Genomic DNA, 19002 nt, shown 5'->3' with positions numbered 1-19002 from the left:
ACAAAGTTTCACAACCCTCCTCAGCCTAGGAGCTAACCATAAACATTGTAAAGTTTTGTTCTTTCGATCAAAGGAATGGACTTTGGTCTGTAAATGAGGGCAGTTTAACCACTTAATGACTAAACCTTTTTCTGACACTTGTTAGTTTCAAGTTAAAATCATCATTTTTTGCTAGAAAATTACTTAGCACCCCCAAACATTATATAAATGTTTTTTAGCAGAGACCCTAGAGAAGAAAATGGTGGTTGTTGCAATATTTTAAGTCACACTGTATTTGCGCAGCGGTCTTTCAAATGCAATTTTTTGGGGAAAAAAAATACACAAAAAGTTGGCCCAATTTCTTTGTATAATATGAAAGATGTTACGCCGCGAGAATCATGATCTTTATTCAAAAAAAAAAATTTTAAAAAATTGTGATTCTCATTTTGGCCAGAATCGTGCAGCTCTACTCCCTGCTCAAACATGCACTGGTTACCTCCATACTTAAAAAATCCTCACTGGACAACACCTGTTTGAATAACTTAAGTCCAATTTCTTTGCAGTTGTTTGCCTCCAAGCTTCTTGAAAGCCTTGTCCACAACCGCATGAGCTGCTAGCACACTGACAACAACCTTCTCAATCCCCTAGAGTTTGGCTTCCTGCCCACAACATTCCACTGAAACAGCCCTACTAAAAATCACCAATGACCTACTAAATGCTAAAACCAACATCCAGTACGCCATACTCATACTCTTGGACCTTTCTGCTGCCTTTGACAGAGTTGGCCTCCATGACTCTGCTCTTTCCTGGTTCTCCTCCTACCCATCTCAGTGCACTTTCAGTGTCACATACAACACCATCTTCTGCACTCCTCTTCCTCTTTCTGTTGGAGTACCCCCAAGGCTCCATCCTTAGGACCCTTCTTTTCTCTCTCTATACACCTCTTCCCTGGGCCAGTTGATAACCTTCCATGGCTTCCAAAACCAAAAACGTATGCCGACGACGCCAAGATCCATCTCTCGACAACTCAACTCACCCCCTCAATCTCCTCACATATCACAAACTTACTACGTGACATATCAGTATGGATGTCATACCACTTTCTTAAACTCAATCTTTCTAAAACCAAGCTTGTAATATTTCCTCCTCCCTGATCCCCTCCCTGTGACTTTACCATTGAGATCAACTGCACAACCATTGGTCCCTCCACACATGCCAGGGTGCTGGGTGTAATCCTTTTCTTCAGCCCCCACAGCCAAATCCTGATGCCTTAACCTCCATAACATTTCCAGAATTTGCCCCTTCCTGACCGACACCACAAAACTTCTTCACTCCTTAGTTATTTCCTGCCTTGACTACTGCAACTCCCTCCTCGCTGGCCTACCTTTATACAGGCTATCCCCCCCTTCAGTCGATTATGAATGCTACCCAGATCGTGCGAGGAGCTTGTGGGACGCAGTAGAACTGCCAGGACTACATACTTATGACTAGCATGAATCCCACTTATATCTTGTAAGTGTTTTTAATCTTGTGCAATAAATGATACGGTTTTAATTAGGGCTGAAACAACTAATCGATGAAAATAATCGATTACTATTTTCATAAATCGATTAATCGGGTCAGGGACTTTTTTTAAACGCAAAACTGTGCTTTTTTTGGTTCAATAGACTTCAATGGAGAAGCTGCAGAAAAGCATGTAATGCGTTTTTGCAGCAATCTGTGTTTTTAATCTGCCCATCAACAAATTGACCAAAAAAATGCAAAAACGCAAATTGCAGCAAAATCACTGCAGAAACAGATCACAAGCAAACTGCATAGGCGTGTACCGAGCCTTATGCTGGCCACACGGATCAATTTTCAGACGAGAATATTCATACGAAAAATCTTTATACATTCGCTGAATGAAAGAATGTTTGAAATTTTCACTTGCTTTAAACATTTCTGTTTAAAATTAATGTAATCTCTGAACGAAAACCACATATAGTGTCTGAAAATTCCTTTGACCAAGAAGTTTTCTATTTCCAAATTTTCCCGTCACTGTGGTTGAAAATAAACGTCAATTTGACCTCACTAACAATTAGAAAATTGAAAACGAAAGTTCTTAAAATTACATTTTTTTTTTTAACCACTTGACGACCGCCTCACGCCGATGTACGTCGGCAAGGCGGCACGGACAGGCAAAATCACGTACAGGGTACGTGATTTGCCTTCCGCGGGTGGGGGGTCCGATCGGACCCCCCCCCGCCGCCCGAGGCGGTCCCGTTCTGTCCCCCGGCGATCAGAGATGAGGGGGAGGCCATCCGTTCGTGGCCCCCCCCTCGCGATCGCCGCCGGCCAATGGGAACACTCCTTTGCTGCTGTATGCTAAACAGCAGCAAAGGAAGTGATGTCATCTCCCCTCGGGTCGGTAGTTTCCGTTCCGGCCCGAGGAGAGACGACATGTGAGTGAGTGCACCAACACACACACACACACAGTAGAACATGCCAGGCACACATTACACCCCGATCCCCCCCCCCGATCGCCCCCCGATCCCCCCCCAATCACCCCCCCCCCTGTCACAAACTGACACCAGCAGTTTTTTTTTTTTTTTCTGATTACTGCTGTGTCAGTTACTGTGTTAGCACAGTTACTGTTACCCCCCTGTAGGTCTAGGGTACCCCCCTAACCCCCCCTAATAAAGTTTTAACCCCTTGATCACCCCCTGTCACCAGTGTCGCTAAGCGATCATTTTTCTGATCGCTGTATTAGTGTCGCTGGTGACGCTAGTTAGTGAGGTAAATATTTAGGTTCGCCGTCAGCGTTTTATAGCGTCAGGGACCCCCATATACCTAATAAACAAAAATGTGTAGCGCTAAAAGACAAGAAATTTAAAACTGATATAATAAAAGGCCTATACCCAAAGTATATATATACGTATAAAGGTACATACAAAATCAGACTAAAAATAAAAATGTATCAAATGGACAGTCAATGAGTTGGAACTGAATGTATCGCTACCCAAAACGTGAGGTGAGAAGCGCCTTCACCAACATACAGCAGAAAAAAGTCTCAGAGAATGATGTTCTGCAGTCATTCAAAAAGTCCTTATCAATACATTGGATAGTCCAAACGTAAACCAGACTCTAATGTCACACCACTGTGTCATCAAAACATGCAGTGCACTTAGATGTTATAGATGGGGGCTTACCGGAGGGTTTGAACCCAATACAGTATATACTGTGAGGGTCAAACCGGCTTTTATTGCACCCTGGCAATGGTGAGAAGACCTTGGCCACCTGATGGTATTGAGAGGGGTTTTCCTAGAGGTATATCTTCTCCACATGTAATGTTGGATCTCTCCACGCAGGGTTCAACTCTGTGACGGCTGCATTCGTTTTCTTTTTTAGGCTTTCTATCTTCTATTTTCATCTGGTGATTTAGCCAGTAAGCCTGTTGTTTGTCAAAAGAACAAGCACCCACAAAGTTCCACAGCCAAAGACTGAGCACGGTCTTTGGCTGTGGAACTTTGTGGGTGCTTGTTCTTTTGACAAACAACAGGCTTACTGGCTAAATCACCAGATGAAAATAGAAGATAGAAAGCCTAAAAAAGAAAACGAATGCAGCCGTCACAGAGTTGAACCCTGCGTGGAGAGATCCAACATTACATGTGGAGAAGATATACCTCTAGGAAAACCCCTCTCAATACCATCAGGTGGCCAAGGTCTTCTCACCATTGCCAGGGTGCAATAAAAGCCGGTTTGACCCTCACAGTATATACTGTATTGGGTTCAAACCCTCCGGTAAGCCCCCATCTATAACATCTAAGTGCACTGCATGTTTTGATGACACAGTGGTGTGACATTAGAGTCTGGTTTACGTTTGGACTATCCAATGTATTGATAAGGACTTTTTGAATGACTGCAGAACATCATTCTCTGAGACTTTTTTCTGCTGTATGTTGGTGAAGGCGCTTCTCACCTCACGTTTTGGGTAGCGATACATTCAGTTCCAACTCATTGACTGTCCATTTGATACATTTTTATTTTTAGTCTGATTTTGTATGTACCTTTATACGTATATATATACTTTGGGTATAGGCCTTTTATTATATCAGTTTTAAATTTCTTGTCTTTTAGCGCTACACATTTTTGTTTATTATTTATATGCTTGGCAACGATTCTAGTTGTGGTGTCAGCTGCTTACAAATTCTTCTACTTTTTAGAGTAAGCGCAAATCTATTATTGGTGTGGACCCCCATATACCACCTAATAAATGTTTTAACCCCTTGATTGCCCCCTAGTTAACCCTTTCACCACTGATCACCGTATAACCGTTACGGTTGACGCTGGTTAGTTTTTTTTTTTTTTATAGTGTCAGGGCACCCGCCGTTTATTACCGAATAAAGGTTTAGCCCCCCGATCGCCCGGCGGTGATATGCGTCGCCCCAGGCAGCGTCAGATTAGCGCCAGTACCGCTAACACCCACGCACACAGCATGCGCCTCCCTTAGTGGTATAGTATCTGATCGGATCAATATCTGATCCGATCAGATCTATACTAGCGTCCCCAGCAGTTTAGGGTTCCCAAAAACGCAGTGTTAGCGGGATCAGCCCAGATACCTGCTAGCACCTGCGTTTTGCCCCTCCGCCCAGCCCACCCAAGTGCAGTATCGATCGATCACTGTCACTTACAAGGCACTAAACGCATAACTGCAGCGTTCGCAGAGTCAGGCCTGATCCCTGCGATTGCTAACAGCTTTTTTGGTAGTATTTTGGTGAACTGGCAAGCACCAGCCCCAGGCAGCGTCAGGTTAGCGCCAGTACCGCTAACACCCACGCACGCACCGTACACCTCCCTTAGTGGTATAGTATCTGAACGGATCAATATCTGATCCGATCAGATCTATACTAGCGTCACCAGCAGTTTAGGGTTCCCAAAAACGCAGTGTTAGCGGGATCAGCCCAGATACCTGCTAGCACCTGCGTTTTGCCCCTCCGCCCGGCCCAGCCCACCCAAGTGCAGTATCGATTGATCACTGTCACTTACAAAACACTAAACGCATAACTGCAGCGTTCGCAGAGTCAGGCCTGATCCCTGCGATCGCTAACAGTTTTTTGGTAGCGTTTTGGGGAACTGGCAAGCACCAGCAGCCTAGTACACCCCGGTCGTAGTCAAACCAGCACTGCAGTAACACGTGGTGACGTGGCGAGTCCCATAAGTGCAGTTCAAGCTGGCGAGGTGGCAAGCACAAGTAGTGTCCCGCTGCCACCAAAAAGACAAACACAGGCCCGTCGTGCCCATAATGCCCTTCCTGCTGCATTCGCCAATCCTAATTGGGAACCCACCGCTTCTGCAGCGCCCGTACTTCCCCCATTCACATCCCCAACCAAATGCAGTCGGCTGCATGAGAGGCATTTTCTTTATGTCCTCCCGAGTACCCCTACCCAGCGAACCCCCCAAAAAAGATGTTGTGTCTGCAGCAAGCGCGGATATAGGCGTGACACCCGCTATTATTGTCCCTCCTGTCCTGACAATCCTGGTCTTTGCATTGGTGAATGTTTTGAACGCTACCATTCACTAGTTGAGTATTAGCGTAGAGTACAGCATTGCACAGACTAGGCACACTTTCACAGGGTCTCCCAAGATGCCATCGCATTTTGAGAGACCCGAACCTGGAACCGGTTACCGTTATAAAAGTTAGTTACAAAAAAAGTGTAAAAAAAAAAAAAAAAAAATATGAAATAAAAAAAAAATAGTTGTCGTTTTATTGTTCTCTCTCTCTCTATTCTCTCTCTCTATTGTTCTGCTCTTTTTTACTGTATTCTATTCTGCAATGTTTTATTGTTATTGTTATTATGTTTTATCATGTTTGTTTTTCAGGTGTGTAATTATTTATACTTTACTGTTTACTGTGCTTTATTGTTAACCATTGTTAACCATTTTTTTGTCTTCAGGTACGCCATTCACGACTTTGAGTGGTTATACCAGAATGATGCTTGCAGGTTTAGGTATCATCTTGGTATCATTCTTTTCAGCCAGCGGTCGGCTTTCATGTAAAAGCAATCCTAGCGGCTAATTAGCCTCTAGACTGCCTTTACAAGCCGTGGGAGGGAATGCCCCCCCCCCACCCCCACCGTCTTCCGTGTTTTTCTCTGGCTCTCCTGTCTCAACAGGGAACCTGAGAATGCAGCCGGTGATTCAGCCAGCTGACCATAGAGCTGATCAGAGACCAGAGTGGCTCCAAACATCTCTATGGCCTAAGAAACCGGAAGCTACGAGTATTTCATGACTTAGATTTCGCCGGATGTAAATAGCGCCATTGGGAAATTGGGGAAGCATTTTATCACACCGATCTTGGTGTGGTCAGATGCTTTGAGGGCAGAGGAGAGATCTAGGGTCTAATAGACCACAATTTTTTCAAAAAAGAGTACCTGTCACTACCTATTGCTATCATAGGGGATATTTACATTCCCCGAGATAACAATAAAAATGATTAAAAAAAAAAAATATGAAAGAAACAGTTTAAAAGTAAGATTAAAAAAGCAAAAAAAAAAAAAAAAAAAAAAAAAAAAAAAAAGCACCCGTCGCCCCCTGCTCTCGCGCTAAGGCGAACGCAAGCGGCGGTCTGGCGTCATATGTAAACAGCAATTGCACCATGCATGTGAGGTATCACAGCGAAGGCCAGATCGAGTGCAGTAATTTTTCCAGTAGACCTCCTCTGTAAATCTAAAGTGGTAACCTGTAAAGGCTTTTGAAGGCTTTTAAACATGTATTTATTTTGTTGCCACTGCACGTTTGTGCGCAATTTTAAAGCATGTCATGTTTGGTATCCATGTACTCGGCCTAAGATCATCTTTTTTATTTCATCAAACATTTGGGCAATATAGTGTGTTTTAGTGCATTAAAATTTAAAAAAGTGTGTTTTTTCCCCAAAAAATGCGTTTGAAAAATCGCTGCGCAATTACTGTGTGAAAAAAAAAAATGAAACACCCACCATTTTAATCTGTAGGGCATTTGCTTTAAAAAAATATATAATGTTTGGGGGTTCAAAGTAATTTTTTTGCAAAAAAAAAAAACTTTTTCATGTAAACAATAAGTGTCAGAAAGGGCTTTGTCTTCAAGTGGTTAGAAGAGTGGGTGATGTGTGACATAAGCTTCTAAATGTTGCGCATAAAATGCCAGGACAGTTCAAAACCCCCCCAAATGACCCCATTTTGGAAAGTAGACACCCCAAGCTATTTGCTGAGAGGCATGTCGAGTCCATGGAATATTTTATATTGCGACACAAGTTGCGGGAAAGAGACAAATTTTTTTTTTTTTTTTTTTTTTTTGCACAAAGTTGTCACTAAATGATATATTGCTCAAACATGCCATGGGAATATGTGAAATTACACCCCAAAATACATTCTGCTGCTTCTCCTGAGTACGGGGATACCACATGTGTGAGACTTTTTGGGAGCCTAGCCGCGTACGGGACCCCAAAAACCAAGCACCGCCTTCAGGCTTTCTAAGGGCGTGAATTTTTGATTTCACTCTTCACTGCCTATCACAGTTTCGGAGGCCATGGAATGCCCAGGTGGCACAAACCCCCCCCAAATGACCCCATTTTGGAAAGTAGACACCCCAAGCTATTTGCTGAGAGGTATAGTGAGTATTTTGCAGACCTCACTTTTTGTCACAAAGTTTTGAAAATTGAAAAAAGAAAAAAAAAAAATGTTTTTTCTTGTCTTTCTTCATTTTCAAAAACAAATGAGAGCTGCAAAATACTCACCATGCCTCTCAGCAAATAGCTTGGGGTGTCTACTTTCCAAAATGGGGTCATTTGGGGGGGTTTTATGCCACCTGGGCATTCCATGGCCTCCGAAACTGTGATAGGCAGTAAAGAGTGAAATCAAAAATTTTCACCCTTAGAAATCCTGAAGGCAGTGATTGGTTTTCGGGGTCCCGTACGCGGCTAGGCTCCCAAAAAGTCCCACACATGTGGTATCCCCATACTCAGGAGAAGCAGCTAAATGTATTTTGGGGTGCAATTCCACATATGCCCATGGCCTGTGTGAGCAATATATCATTTAGTGACAACTTTATGAAAAAAAAAAAAAAAGTGTCACTTTCCCGCAACTTGTGTCAAAATATAAAATATTCCATGGACTCAATATGCCTCTCAGCAAATAGCTTGGGGTGTCTACTTTCCAAAATGGGGTCATTTTGGGGGGTTTTGTGCCACCTGGGCATTCCATGGCCTCCGAAACTGTGATAGGCAGTGAAGAGTGAAAGCAAAAATTTACACCCTTAGAAATCCTGAAGGCGGTGATTGGTTTTCGGGGCCCCGTACACGGCTAGGCTCCCAAAACGTCCCACACATGTGGTATCCCCATACTCAGGAGAAGCAGCTGAATGTATTTTGGGGTGCAATTCCACATAGGCCCATGGCCTGTGTGAGCAATATATCATTTAGTGACAACTTTTTGTAAATTTTTTTTTTTTTTTTTTTGTCATTTTTCAATCACTTGGGACAAAAAAAATAAATATTCAATGGGTTCAACATGCCTCTCAGCAATTTCCTTGGGGTGTCTACTTTCCAAAATGGGGTCATTTGTGGGGGTTTTGTACTGCCCTGCCATTTTAGCACCTCAAGAAATGACATAGGCAGTCATAAACTAAAAGCTGTGTAAATTCCAGAAAATGTACCCTAGTTTGTAGACGCTATAACTTTTGCGCAAACCAATAAATATACGCTTATTGACATTTTTTTTACCAAAGACATGTGGCCGAATACATTTTGGCCTAAATGTATGACTAAAATTTAGTTTATTGGATTTTTTTTATAACAAAAAGTAGAAAATATCATTTTTTTTTCAAAATTTTCGGTCTTTTTCCGTTTATAGCGCAAAAAATAAAAACCGCAGAGGTGATCAAATACCATCAAAAGAAAGCTCTATTTGTGGGAAGAAAAGGACGCAAATTTCGTTTGGGTACAGCATTGCATGACCGCGCAATTAGCAGTTAAAGCGACGCAGTGCCAAATTGGAAAAAGACCTCTGGTCCTTAGGCAGCATAATGGTCCGGGGCTCAAGTGGTTAAAGGAAGACATTGTTTGTTTTTTTTTTTTAATACAAAAATTTGATCAGAGTCTGATATTTACCAGATTTACTCTTTAAGAGTATATACAATATATCTCTTCTGTCTGTTATTCTCAGAGTGGATTAGAGATTTTGCTCCCTAACCATATAGTTGGTTATTTATATTTACCACTGCATAGAGATATTTAAGAATAAAGTGCCTTTTAAAAAAAAAAAAAAAAAAAAACACTTTACATATTAACTAAATTATACACCACACTTGCTTTTTTGATGTTATTAACTGATTAATCGATTAATCAAAACAATAATCGGGTAACTAATCGATTATGAAAATAATCATTAGTTGCAGCCCTAGTTTTAATACTACACTTAGAAAGGCACCCCCCCCCCCCTTGTTTCTTTGATACTAGTCACCTCCATTAGATCATCTCCTGCAGCTATTACCTTTTGTACCACCTCCCTTTAGATTTTAAGCTCCATGCATGAGCAAGGCCCTCCTATTCCTTCTGTATTGAACTATATCGTAATCGTACTATCCCCTTTATATTGTAAAGCGATGCGTTAACTGTTGGCGCTATATAAATGCTCGTTAGAAGAATAAGAAGGAGAGAGGGAAGAGGGGAGAGGGGAGAGGAAAAAAAAAAAAAAAGAGAATAAGCAGAGAGCGCTGGTAATTGACTCTGGAGGCCACCAGGCCTATCGTTAGTATCTCCTACTTTGCAAACACCTTCTGCAGAAGATCAAACCTCAGTTTCCACTCACTGCAAAGAATGAAGTTGTAACGCAAAGCATCTGCCACCTGATTCTGCATACCCGAGAGATAGTTTGAAAGATTCACGCTGCCAGACGAAGAGGGAGACTTTTGGCAATATATGCCACTGCTGTCTAGTCATCTTCTAAATATTATATTCTTTGGCCTTTTAATATCCCAGATAATGGCCTCAGGAGGCTAGGAGGTGCAGGAAAATTTTGCCCGCTAAAAATAGTGTTTTTTGCATTCAGCCGAAAGAAAAAAAGGTGCAGATAATGGCACCGAAAGGGAGGGGGGGCAGGCCATCCCGGGTGCCACACATTGCGGGGGTGTCATCCTGGTGCATACCTCTGAGTCCTCCCCTCCCTTCTCCTCTTTCCTTGTGTGTCACGCAGAACGGCGATCTCTCGCTATGACAGAGCTTTTCATTCGAATTGTTTGGCAGCCCCTGTAACAATGTCCCGCCTCCTATGATAGATGGAACACTGATCCAATGCCGGGAAATTTAATTAGTGTGACGTGTATCGTAGGAGACGGCCTAGGAGGCGGGACTTTGTTACTGCAGCCGCCCGGCCCGGGCAATTCAAATCCAGCTCCGTGACACAGCAGGAGATCGCCACTCTGTGTGATCCTGGCACTGGTGAGGCTGCATTCATCTCTTGTATCATGTCTGCCGTCTCTGACCATGAGGCTGCATTCATCTCTAGTATCATGTCTGCCATCTCTGACCATCTCCTGTATCAGGTCTGCTAGAGGTGCACCGAATGGAAATTTTGCTAATACTATTAGACTGCATTTGCTTGAGCTTTTCTTGCACTAAAGGTGCCAATAATGGCCAACCATAAATTCATATTAATTGAAAATTGATGATATTAAAATTAAAAAGTCGAATACCATTATATATAAATATATCATTATTTTTAAAAAATGGTCGTTTTCAGTTTTCGGCTAAGTGCATCCTGCATTTTTGGTACCAAAATTTTCAATCGATGCACCTCTACTCAGAGCCTCTGGCTGCTTTTAGTTCGAACCAATTTAACAATCTGGGTTAAGAACTGGATTTGGTGACCGATGCAATGCACTTCCCACCCCTGCAAAATTTATCCTGCAGTAAGTACAGTTCATACACCAGGATGGAGAAACCTGCCTGCCAGGAGGTTTATTTATGAAGTCCACCACCAAAATTCTTGCCACACGTGAGAAAATAAAGATGTACTGACTCATGGACACCGTTTCCCTGCTGAAGAAAGCACACCTAAGAGCCCATTCACACAGGGGCAACACGACTTCCAGCACGACTTTGGGAGGCAACTTGGACACGACTTGAGTATGAATCACAGCACGACTTGGGGCAACTTACAACACAACTTGAAGTCGCCTCCAGGACAGGGAACTTTACAAGTGGCCAATCAGAGCTTATCAGCTGTGTGTGAGAAGGAGGGGGCTGGCTGTTTAGTGGAGGAAATTACTCTGTTTCTTTTCTGCTTCCTGTAAAGTTGCCTCAGTATGAACAGTGATCAGACTTGGAGGCAACTTCCATTGAAATCAATGGGTACAAGTTGCCTTCAAGTCGGATTGAAGTAGTACAGGAACCTTTTCTGAAGTCGGAGCGACTGCAGTAGTGTGCATTAAGACAGATCCATTCACTTAGGCTATGTTTCCACTAGTGCGTCCCCAAAGTCGCGCGATTTTGCCGCGATTTTTTACCGCGATTTTACCGCGACTTTTTACCGCGATTTGAAGCAATGCCTGTATCTATGGACCTCAAGTCGCATCAAAGTGGGACCAAAGTAGTGCAGGGACTACTTTGAAGTCGCTGCGACTTGAAGTCGCACAGATATGAACAGTACTCATTGGAAATCATGGGAAACAATTTGTCATGCGACTTTTCAGTCCCAAGTCGCATGAAAAGTCGCACTAGTGGAAACAGAGCCTTACATTGATTTTTTCGTGTAGCGCGACTTGAGGCGACTAGGGGCGACTTGGGGCGACTTGAAGTCGGATCCAAAGTTGCCCCTGTGTGAATGGGCTCTAAGTGTTCTGAGATGACAGCTTGCCCATTGGACTACCAGAATCTGAGAAGACAATCCCTGGCCACCAAAGGAATAGAGATGGATATCCTGGTACTCCAAATCAAGTCGTCAATATTCCTTGATGGCAAAAAAAGTCTGTTTGCTTCAGTATCGACCAACACCCCAGATATTCCATTGACTGGGACAAATACAATTGACAATTGCTGGAGTTTGAATTGGATTGGAAAGCAAGCCAGAATCTGAATGTTGTCCAACTAACAAAAGATTCTTATCTCATAAGCACAAACTCACAAATCTTGACATGTTTAGTATTTACTTACTCAGCGCAACATCATCTTTATTTTACCAAAATAAAATTGGTTGCATTTGCGGGCACTAAGTGTATTTTTTTCCTGAAAATCTATATTTGACAAATGGCTGTGCAAATATTGTTCGACATAAAAAAATTGCAACAATCACCATTTTATTCTCCAGGACCTCCGCTTTCAGAAAATATACGTTTGGGGGTTCTAAGTAATTTTTATGTATGTGAAAAATTGTCAAAATTGCCCCAGATGGCAAGTGGTTAAAGGAAATGGAATTCTCCATTGCAGTGCGACGTGACATTTGGCAGCGAAGCATCCAGCCCGAGGTGAACCCAATGATGCAGAATCCTCCAACTTAAAGCGGAGTTCCACCCAAAAGTGGAATTTCCACTTATAGTCTTCCTCCCCCCCCCCCCCCCTCCGATGCCCTCCGATGAGGAGGAGGAAGACTATAAGCGGAAATTCCACGTTGGGGGGGGGGGGTACCTGTTTTTGACAAGTACCCTTCCCCACTTCCAGGAGACAGCGCCATCCCTCGGAAGTTCGCCCCCCTCCTTCCTCTGCCATTGTGAGCTCCCTCGCATGGTGTTGAGTGCTTGCGGGCGCACTCCTGTGATACAGCCGGCAGCCATAGCCGCTCACTGTATCACTCGGCCCCGCCCCCCGGCACGCCACGTCATTGGATGTGATTGACAGCAGCGGGAGCCAATGGCTACGCTGCTTTCAATCCATCCACTGTAACCGATCAACGGCCAGGCTGAGCGGCGAAGAGGATGTCGGGGGTGAGCGTGGGACTTTCGAGGGGTCAGGTAAGTAAAACGTAGGGGCTCGTATTGTCAGATGTTTTTTCACCTTAATGCATAGAATGCATTAAGGTGAAAAAACTTTTACCTTTACAACCCCTTTAATTTTTTTGTGGGGAGCAGAAATCCTCTTTAAGCAAATACAACTTATGGCATTTGTTCAGCAGGCTCACCTTTTGTTATTAGACTATCATTGTTCTTCAATTAACTCCTTGATTTCCAGAATGGAAGTGAAGAGAGCTTCTCAGATCAGGGCAATATTTATTAACCTCTCGTTGCTACTTCTTCCCACTCAATAGCTTACTTTACTACAGCAAAAGAGGACACCACTGAAAAGTCAAAAGTTAAGGGCTCAGACTTCTTTCTCTAGCGACTGTTAATAGTCATCACCTGATGTGTTTCTGAAACATCAAGGGGTCCAGATCTGCTTTTGCTGGGGCTAAAACTGCCGCTAGCTTTCTGGACGTAGAGAAATTATTCTTTGTCATAAACCGTTGCATACTTTTTTGCTGCCAGACAAATTTACAAACGGCACCTCGTGCAAATCCAATTCCTTATCTTAGGAGAGTCTATTTGGGTTTCTTCACACGTGTGTTGACTATGAATATTAAAGCAATTCTCATTAACGCACCTAAAGCATTTATGATGCGTTTTTGATTAGTTTTCATTGCGTTTATGAAGCACTAAAAAGCTTCAAGAATGCTTGATAAATGCCCATGAAAGTGGTGTGATAGCAAATGTATTCGTGAACTGTCTGCAGGATCTACTTTTATCTCTTTGACACTTGGTTTGGTCCAGCTCAACTTTTCTGACACAAAAAGCTGACACTGGAAATAATGCTCAATACCTTTGCTCCTGCCTGGCACTGTCAGTATTGCTGGCTGGCTTAAAGTGGAGGTCCGCTGAAAAAAAAAAAAAAAAAATTAAAAGCCAGCAGCTACAAATACTGCAGCTGCTGACTTTTAATATATGGACACTTACCTGTCTGTCCAGGGAGCCCACGATGTCGGCAGCCGAAGCCGATCCGTCCTTCGGCCCCTGGCTACTGCTGCTGCCGCCACCCCCCAGTAAGGGAATAAGGAAGTGAAGCCCTGCGGCTTCACTTCCTGGTTCACCTCCTGCGCATGCGCGAGTCGCTCTGCGCGTCCTCTCAAGGTCCCTGCTGTGTTCTGTGTCTCACAGAATACAGCGGGGGAGGATGGGGTAGGCGTCGGAAGCGGCATAGGTCACTGCAAGCGCCGCGGTGAGCTATGCCAGGAAGTGGGAGCAAATACCTGTATTAGACAGATATCTGCTCCCTCCTCCCCCCGGAAAGGTGCCAAATGTGACACCGGGGGGGGGATTGCAAAAAGTGGAAGTTCCATTTTTGGGTGGAACTCCACTTTAATGCCTCTGCCTACACAGAAGCAAATGGTGTTACCACACAACTGTTCTGTAAAAACAGGAAGTGGCTGGGGCTGCCCTGTTCTGGTTCTCCATTATTTCTCAGTGCATTAAGATACAAGGACCTCCACTGTGTCTCCCCCAGCTAACATTTTATAAATAATTAATTCACACGCCATAAATGAAATAAGTACAATAATTACAGAGCATTACCATTGAAATCAATGGAGGCAGCTAACAATTGTCAATGCCTCATGAAGGCAACATGCTGCTTAAATTTTAACATGACACGCTACCGCTCCTGTGTGAACAGCACTGTGTGCTGCCATTGTAATATTCATGGCAGGCATTGAAGGGCATTTAAGAGGCTTTAAAAATGCTGAATAAATGCTGCATAATAAAAGGGGTATTGACGCATGTGTGAACTAGAGCTGCACAATTGATAGTTAAAAGATCACGATCTGGATTCAGCCCCTCTGACAATCTATGTTGTGGAGTGTCTTGATTCTTTCATGTCACAAGTATAGAGTTCTCTGCTTACTCTGGCAGTCTGCCAAACAGGGCATTCTGCCAAGATTTTAACAACATTGTAACTTTTCCACAGGATGAAACTGCTGTGTGAATATGCAGGCAGTTTAACCACTTAAATTCTAAAGCTTTTTCTGACACTTGTTTCTTACAGTAAAAATCAGATTTTTTTTGCTAAAAAATTATATATTTTTTAGCAGAGACCCTAGAGAAAAAAATCTATATCTCTCTATATCTATATATTGTGTGTGTGTAGACATCACCAGAAAAATACAAACACATACATAACCAAAAGTATTGGGACGTCTGCCTTTACACGCACGTGAACTTTAATGGCATCCCAATTTTAGTCCGTAGGGTTCAATATTGAGTTGGCCCACCCTTTGCAGCTATACATACGTGTGTGGTAAGGGGGACAGACTCACATGGTTATTGGATAAACCATACACATGACAGGAGTACCCAGGAGCAGGTCATGCAGGGCTGCCCTGCACTTTAATTCAGCAATGCAGCATACAAAACACAGCTCGATGTAGGAGGGTCCTGCACAGCAAGATCATAAAACAAATCTGGTCATCTGAACTAATAACTTGGGTCAGTCCCTAACAGGGCCCCCCACTGATGGTTTCTCTAAAACAGCCAGATCTTGTACATTTTTACTATATGATCTGCAATAAGCCTTTTCACCAAGAAGCAGGTTGCCACAAGAGAGTCCCGAGCATCAGTCAGCCTGCATAAATGCTTGTGGGCAGCTGAGACTAATTAATGAAGTCTGGCTACTAGGTAAGATACGAAACTAGGAATGGAGGCTTTATCCCACCCAAAGCTATACAGAACCTTTGAGCCCCAGGACACTGAGCAGAACCTTTTAAAATATGAGAAAAAAAAAAAAAAAAATTGTCTCCATATCAGATGCAAATCCTGGAGAGTTCCATGCCGCGTGTATGTGAGAAACCTAGATGACGCATATACAACATATTTTTCTATCAGCACACTGGTATATAAAAAACAATGCAAAACATTTGCTTTAAAATCTCTGCAGGTTGAACAAAAAAAATAAAAAAATTAAAATGGAACTACAAACCTTCTCGTTTGGTGAAATAAAATAAATTGCTTTCAATTCTGGAAACGGTTGCCTAATTTTATAGATGTCCTCTACAACTAGAAATAAAAGAAAAAAAAAAAAAAAAAAAAAAAAAAACATAAAATGGGTTACATTTTTAGCTATAGCATTTGTTGGAGAACACACAAACAATCTTTAGAACAAAAAGGTAGAGCCAAATATTCCCCCCCCCCTTTTTTTTTTAAAGTTTTGGATAGGAGTAAGGAAGGTTAAGAAGCACAGATTAGGTAAATCTTTGTAGTTTGTGTTTCTCTAGAAACAGCTCCCTTCACTATTGGTTCTGCAGATGCAGATTCCGAAAATTAAGCAAATTCCTTCCGATCTTATACAGTTGTTGCTGGAACATTTGTCAGCATTGGATAAATTTAACTCTTGGTAACACCTGGTGATTTCTGCTCTGGCTCTCTGTGACCAGTCACCAGCATCATAAAAAACGCTGAAAAAACAGATTTACCCCGAAGAATTGATGACCAATGAGCACTGATGCACTAATAAGCAGGCTTACTGCCTGCTTACTGCATCACAAAATTGAACTGTAGTTTTTCCTCACAAATTTCTTGATGCTCTTTTTACCTGTGATGCCTTCTTGGAACAAGTCCGTCATTTTGCAACATGACGTTAGCAGGCTGGTGGTAAACTGATCTAGGAGTAGAATCTGAATAAAAAAAATAAAATAAAAAACCCACACAATCTACGTGTTAGTAAGTGGTTTTGAAAACATACAAACGTAATAAAAAGCAATAATAATAACCAGAATATATGGATTACAAATCAGCATTTTAGCTGGCCAAACACTGCAACTTTCTTTTTTCTTAAGATCAGAGCTACAACATATTTACAATGTTCTAACCAAGTCTGTTGGAGAAAAACTTGCACATAAAAGGGCTAATTCACAACTAATATAGCTCCACTTTGAAGCAGCCTTTATTTCTTTCATACATCAAACTAGACGATATATACTCCAAGAATTATAATAGTAAAATAAACGAGTGAAACAAATGTATTTACTTCTGTTCGAGAAACCAACTTACCTTCCATTCATCTTGCTTTCTACAGTCATCTAAAACTTCAGTTTTGATTTCTGTAACAAAAACAAATTTTAAATCAGCATTATAAATATGATTAACCTAAATTTCAAATACAGATGGATTAAAACATGACAAACCAGTTAAAGCTCATAAGTCTGAAACACCACATCGAAAAGCTAAATGCATTCTGAGGCTTTAACATAGCTCAGGCATATAAAAGTTGAAAAACAATACTCTAGAAAATACATCTACATTATCAAAATAAAGTGCAATAGCATTTAGGACACCTTATCATGGACCTTTTAGCCATCTGCACTTGAGCTCCCCCCCCCCTTTCACAATTCATGGGGCAGAGGCCACGGCAAAGGGGAGGGTGTCAAATTAGTAGTGATCATCCCCTATCACAAAGCATAAAAAAATTCTGGTGCCTCATACAGATAGGGATGTGCAAGTGTGCATCCATGAGGTCTATGGAGGTGCAGGAATCCCCCTGATGAAGAGAAGCCACCACAGAACTAAAACAAACAGATTCCATCTGGAATTTTTGGGCCTTCACAAAAACGTTAAAAGGTTTGAGATCCTCGAGGCCCAGAATCAGTCAAACCTCTTCCTTCTGCGTCACTGTAAACAGGTTGGAGTACATAGCTATATAGTTAGTCTGGTGGAGGAAAAAAAAGACACAAGTTCATCTAGTTCAACCAATCATGGAGTAGAAACCCCTGAACCTCTTGGGGGCAGGGACCAGAGCGATCACTCCCTGAATGAATAACCCCTTGACTGCCAAGTAAAGATCACATAGTCGAGCTGGAGAAAGACAGAGATTGGAAGGAAAGACTGAATGGCGGATAGGAAAGAAACCATCTGGTAGCCTGACAAGATCAGTTTGTGAACCCATTTGGGGAAAATCTTCATGCCATGGAAGACTTGTCTGAGGGCCTATTGATCTTATGCTGCCAAGAACATTTTTGTCTACCAGCGGGGGCCTTGAAAGGATTGGAATCTTTGTTCGAGGTGCCCGGGGAGTGGAAAAGAGTCTTATAGCAGAAATGGAAGGTCCCTGCTTACGCTGCGACTCCATGTCCTTTTTAGATTGAGGCTAAAAGATGCTTTTACCTCCCGTGAGGTTCTTGTCCAGCGTGGTACAAAAAAGCTGGTCACCTTGAAAATGTAACTCTGCCAGAGCTTTCTTCAAAGTCTGGTCTGAAGACCAACACTTAAGACAGAGAACGCTGTGCAGAACAAGCGCAGACACAGTTTTGAAAGCAATGGAGCCACATCCAATGATGCATCGCAGACAGACTTAAGGCCCTGGACCAGGTGGTCCACTAGCTCCACGCAGACAGGGGATACTTGCTCAATACCCAAGCCAACACTGGAGCTTAGCCCATTCCATGAGTTTGGGATACCAAGGTCATGGCTAAAACCAGGCAAAGAGCCGAAACAAGCTATGGTGTACATACAACCCCTGGCAAAAATTATGGAATCACCAGTCCCTGAGGATGTTCCTTCAGTTGTTTATTGTTGTAGAAAAAACGCAGATCACAGACATGGCCAAAAACTAAAGGCATTTCAAATGGCAACTTTCTGGCTTTAAGAGACACTAAAAGAAATCAAGAAAAATAATTGTGGTGGCCAGAAACAGATTTATAGAAAAAAAAGCACAGGGAATAAATTATGGAATCACTCAATTCTGAGGAAAAAATTATGGAATCACCCTGTAAATTTTCATTACAAACACTAACACCTGCATCAGATTAAATCTGCTTGTTAGTATGTAGGTAAAAAGGAGTGATCACACACAAATGGGAGGAAACTGGAGGCAACATCTGTGACCGAATTGTAAAAAACCGCATAAAGGAAATGGGATTTACATACAGAAAAGCTAAAAGAAAGCCATCTCTAACACCTAAACACAAAAAAACAAGGTTACAATGGGCTAAGGAAAGACAATCGTGGACTGTGGATGATTGGATGAAAGTCATATTCAGTGATGAATCTCGAATCTGCATT

General features: G+C 42.4%; 1 protein-coding gene across 3 annotated transcripts in view; it reads right to left on the bottom strand.

Moving 5' to 3' along the window:
* The window catches only part of STXBP3 (syntaxin binding protein 3), a 202164-nt gene that overhangs the window by 113576 nt on the left and 69586 nt on the right, over positions 1-19002 (bottom strand). For all 3 annotated transcript variants that reach the window (XM_073592934.1, XM_073592932.1, XM_073592933.1), the window contains exons 2-4: positions 16996-17045; positions 16538-16619; positions 15926-16002 (exon numbers count right to left, since the gene is read on the bottom strand). In XM_073592934.1, the coding sequence (XP_073449035.1) occupies positions 15926-16002; positions 16538-16619; positions 16996-17045 (209 nt within the window). The remainder of the gene's footprint in view (positions 1-15925; positions 16003-16537; positions 16620-16995; positions 17046-19002) is intronic.

The sequence above is a fragment of the Aquarana catesbeiana genome, linkage group LG07 (genome assembly GCF_042186555.1).
Source record: "Aquarana catesbeiana isolate 2022-GZ linkage group LG07, ASM4218655v1, whole genome shotgun sequence".
Lineage (NCBI taxonomy): Eukaryota > Metazoa > Chordata > Amphibia > Anura > Ranidae > Aquarana > Aquarana catesbeiana.
The sequence above is the reverse complement of the archived record's forward strand: the minus strand, read 5'-3'. Positions and strand labels throughout refer to the sequence as shown.